Here is a 3,751-nt window from a genome sequence, read left to right as displayed (position 1 = left end):
TGCAACTATAATTAAACATATAACAAGTGTTGCCAACTGAATGAACTATAAAATCGCTACACATGAACCAAAATTCTGCTACACTGCTTCATATTCCGTTACGCTTGTATATCTTATACAATCAGTTTGCACATGCGCCCTATCCAAAATTGAATACCACAGAACTTACAATTTGTAGTTTGTGTACCGTTCAGATACCATAAAACTGAACTGTCACTAATGTCAGGAAACCGGATCATGCTAATTTTCAACCGCGCAACTCAGTACCTAATTTTCTAAATTTAAAGCAGTTAATTTTCGAAAGCTGTTGTCTCGAGCAAATATTTCTTAGCTTGAAATAATGATTTTGAAAAGTAAAAATTAATGTCAATTTATTCACGTACTCTTGATCATTCACGACAGGTCTAATCCATCCTTTCCAGTTGGAATCAGACAACCAATGCTGAGAAAAATTTTCGAAACTTTTTGTATTTTTTGAACATGTGCCATTCCCGTCAATTTCAACTGCGGTAGCTCTTTCACTCGAGTTACAATCAGATGAAGTATCTTCCATTTCCACTGTAATTTGTTCCTTATAATTCATAATTCTCGAGACAGTCGATAGTTTTAGTTCCAAGTTATTGAAGATTAAACGGTTTATGATAATACTGAAAATATCCAAAAATATTTTTCTCCTCTTTCATCATATAATGGCTTCAGCTACTAAGACTCTAACGTATTGACTGTGCATTCAATTATTCAATTGTCAGCCGTCAGTTTCGAGTGCTGTCCACTGCCTCTTCTTCTTCCGCATTTTATCATTATTGATTATTTGTAGAAAATTCCGCTACTTTATGTTCAAATCCGTTACGCCGCTACCGTCGAGTAAATACCGCTACCGTAGCGGAATTCCGCTAGGGTTGGCAACTCTGCATATAACCTAAAATCAACGTAGACATCTGTGTTTTTTGAACTTTCGCCACAATGGCGCTGGCATCTAATTTCAAATTCCCAATAGGCGCTAAAAATTGAAGGCCGCCTGGGTCAGAGAAAAATGAATGAGAAATAATTTTGAAACAGTGGCTTTAATTTTATTGTTATTTAAATATTTTGTACATTTTTTCAAGTTTTCTTGGTGTCTGGCCCAGAATGAAGTGAATTGGTGATTTTTGTTCGGGAGGATGTAACCAAATCACTTTTCTTCATTACGAGTCAAACTAGGAGTGAGATTTAGTGCACTAGCAGGATGGAAGAAAGGTCGCTATGGATTTGGATATTCGAGACTGCAGCAAGCTCCTCTATTTTTAACTATCATGGACTATATGGTGTATCATCCAGCTTCCTCCTCTACCTCTACCCTGTATTTCGTCATATTCATTGACCGTTTTGTCTCTTCTATGAAAGGCAAAACCAGTAAGGGGCCATCCATAAAGTACGTCACACGTTAATGGGGAGGGAGGGTATCACCGAAGTGTGACATCGTGTGACAAGGGGTATGGGGGGTCAATAGTTTTGTGACGTCACATGTTAAAATTTAAAATACTAAAACGCAAAGTTTGGATGTGAATTGAAAATTTTGAAAATTTACGAACTTGATATATATTTATTAATAAGTTAGCATTCTTGCTATGAGATAATCTCTCATGCAACGTCATTTAACTTCTAGAGCGGAGTTGTAATACAAGTGAGATTCTCAAATTCACGAGAATTTTGAATGGTAAGGATTTAAATAGGTTTAAGTCGTCGGCGAGTGCTCGCTCGCTTTTCTATCGTTAATACTACAATTGTCATTAAATCTCCGAGCATCATCCTATCTGAAACAAGTTCCATACGATAGTTATTGCCCTAGTGTCGAGTCATACATATTTAAAAGATCGTGTAGCGTATGTAGTTTATATTTTTCCTCATATAAAGCCGCTAATCAACACAAACAATCACATAAAAAACAAGAAATGTTACCTATAGCGAAAATTCGTCCTCAAAGAATTGCGGCTAGACGTGCCCGAGAAATTCTCTGTTTAATTAATGATGATGATGCTTTATGGATGGAAGAGAATGATGTCGACACTAAGGATGTTCCTGACGTTCAAATTCAGAACGAAAATGAAGTGCCTGATTTACCAGTAATAGCTGATATAAAAGAGTGGATCCAAAGTCCATGGACACTCGATAATTAAATTTTTTATCTTTAATTAATATAATTAATCGTTTATTATTTTCTAACTAGTCGTTTGTTTTTTCGGTTTTATGAAATGTTGGACTTTATATTGATTTTATTAGATTATTATTTAATAAAAATAAGTAAAAATGAACATAGCTGTAAAGAACGTCTTCTGAAATTTATCGTTTTTTAATTTTGGTAATCACTAGAACTGGTTTCACTACACATTAGAACAGTATTCAACTTTCATTATCATATATTTATCATATTTCATCGTAAAACAAGAAAAAAAATTTGGTTTCAACTCCATTGCTTCAATGCATGAAGACCCTTCAAGGTCTAATTAGTATTCAACCAGTTAAATGGAAACGGTATGTTTGGAGGTGGTTGACAAAAGGTAGTTCTAAATTTTTATGTAACTCTCAAATAATAGAAGAATTTTTAATAAAAACTTATTGTTTTTTTTCAGACAGTCACCTCATCCGAAGAGCCCCATCAGCGTATTCAGATGGCGTCTACATGCTATCGGGCCAGAACAGACCCAGCCCAAGGAAACTCAGCAGGTTATTCATGAAAGGGATTGACGGCTTGGGCTCCATGAACAACAGAACCGCTCTCCTGGCGTTTTTCGGTCAACTGGTCACTTCCGAAATTGTCATGGCCAGTGAGAGCGGATGCCCGATAGAGATGCATCACATAGAGATCGAAAAGTGTGACGAAATGTACGACAGGGAATGTAAGGGGGATAAGTATATTCCTTTCCATAGAGCCAGTTACGACAGAAAGACGGGACAGAGTCCGAACAGTCCTAGAGAGCAGGTAAGAACGAGTAAGGAAGCTTTTAGATTTGGGGCGATACATGTCTGTGATGGCTTAGTATGAATATTATCTAGTATCTTCACACTTCCGTTTTCAGTAATGGAGTTGTGGAGAAGTTTATGATTCTTTGTGTTTTCTAACTCTGCATTCATACTATCAGAGGACCAAAATGTATAACATATCTAGCCTTCGCAAGGGTACCTGTTAAAAATCAAAATCAGAAATATTTGTTTACATATTTTATATATAATGTATCTTTATCTCATCTTAAACATTCCAATGGAATGGAGGGGGAAAATTAAAGGGAAATCCTTACGACTCCGCCGAGAATGGAGTGCTTCTCTCACGTTGTTGGTGAGTTCTCACAGTCTACTCTAATTCTCCTGGCGTCTGCTGCCTGAGCTCATACCATATTAAAAATAAACCAGTAAGTCCACTCCTGCTACTTTCATTCATAAATTCACAAAGTTCTTGGTGACCTTGAAACGAAGTGCGGAGCCAATTTCGTTCTTTGACCATAAGCGTGCGCTCATATAAAAACGAAATTTAAGGATATTATAGAAGATTTTGTGGTAAGTTACTTATATCAACTACAAAAACTGAAAACAATAATAACAACAGCGAATAGACTGAACACAATATCAACTTCCGACCTATTATAACTAATCCGATGCCCGTGGTGCCGTCAAATCCTTCGATACTACAGCACTGAACGTGTTGGATGTGAATCTCATCCTAAGAGCGGTTGAAGGTCCCCGGCAACTCGGGCGGATTACGTAGTAAAAAAGCCTA

General features: G+C 36.7%; 1 protein-coding gene across 1 annotated transcript in view; it reads left to right on the top strand.

The window, feature by feature from the left end:
- Positions 1–3,751, top strand: part of Duox (Dual oxidase) — a 30,254-nt gene that overhangs the window by 12,322 nt on the left and 14,181 nt on the right. Inside the window, exon 3 of the mRNA XM_074176856.1 lies at positions 2,610–2,959. Within this exon, the coding sequence (XP_074032957.1) occupies positions 2,610–2,959 (350 nt within the window). The remainder of the gene's footprint in view (positions 1–2,609; positions 2,960–3,751) is intronic.

This window comes from Leptinotarsa decemlineata, unplaced genomic scaffold, assembly GCF_025532065.1.
Source record: "Leptinotarsa decemlineata unplaced genomic scaffold, Ldec_3_MD MMD2_tig00002082_RagTag_RagTag, whole genome shotgun sequence".
Classification (NCBI taxonomy): domain Eukaryota; kingdom Metazoa; phylum Arthropoda; class Insecta; order Coleoptera; family Chrysomelidae; genus Leptinotarsa; species Leptinotarsa decemlineata.
The sequence above is the reverse complement of the archived record's forward strand: the minus strand, read 5'-3'. Positions and strand labels throughout refer to the sequence as shown.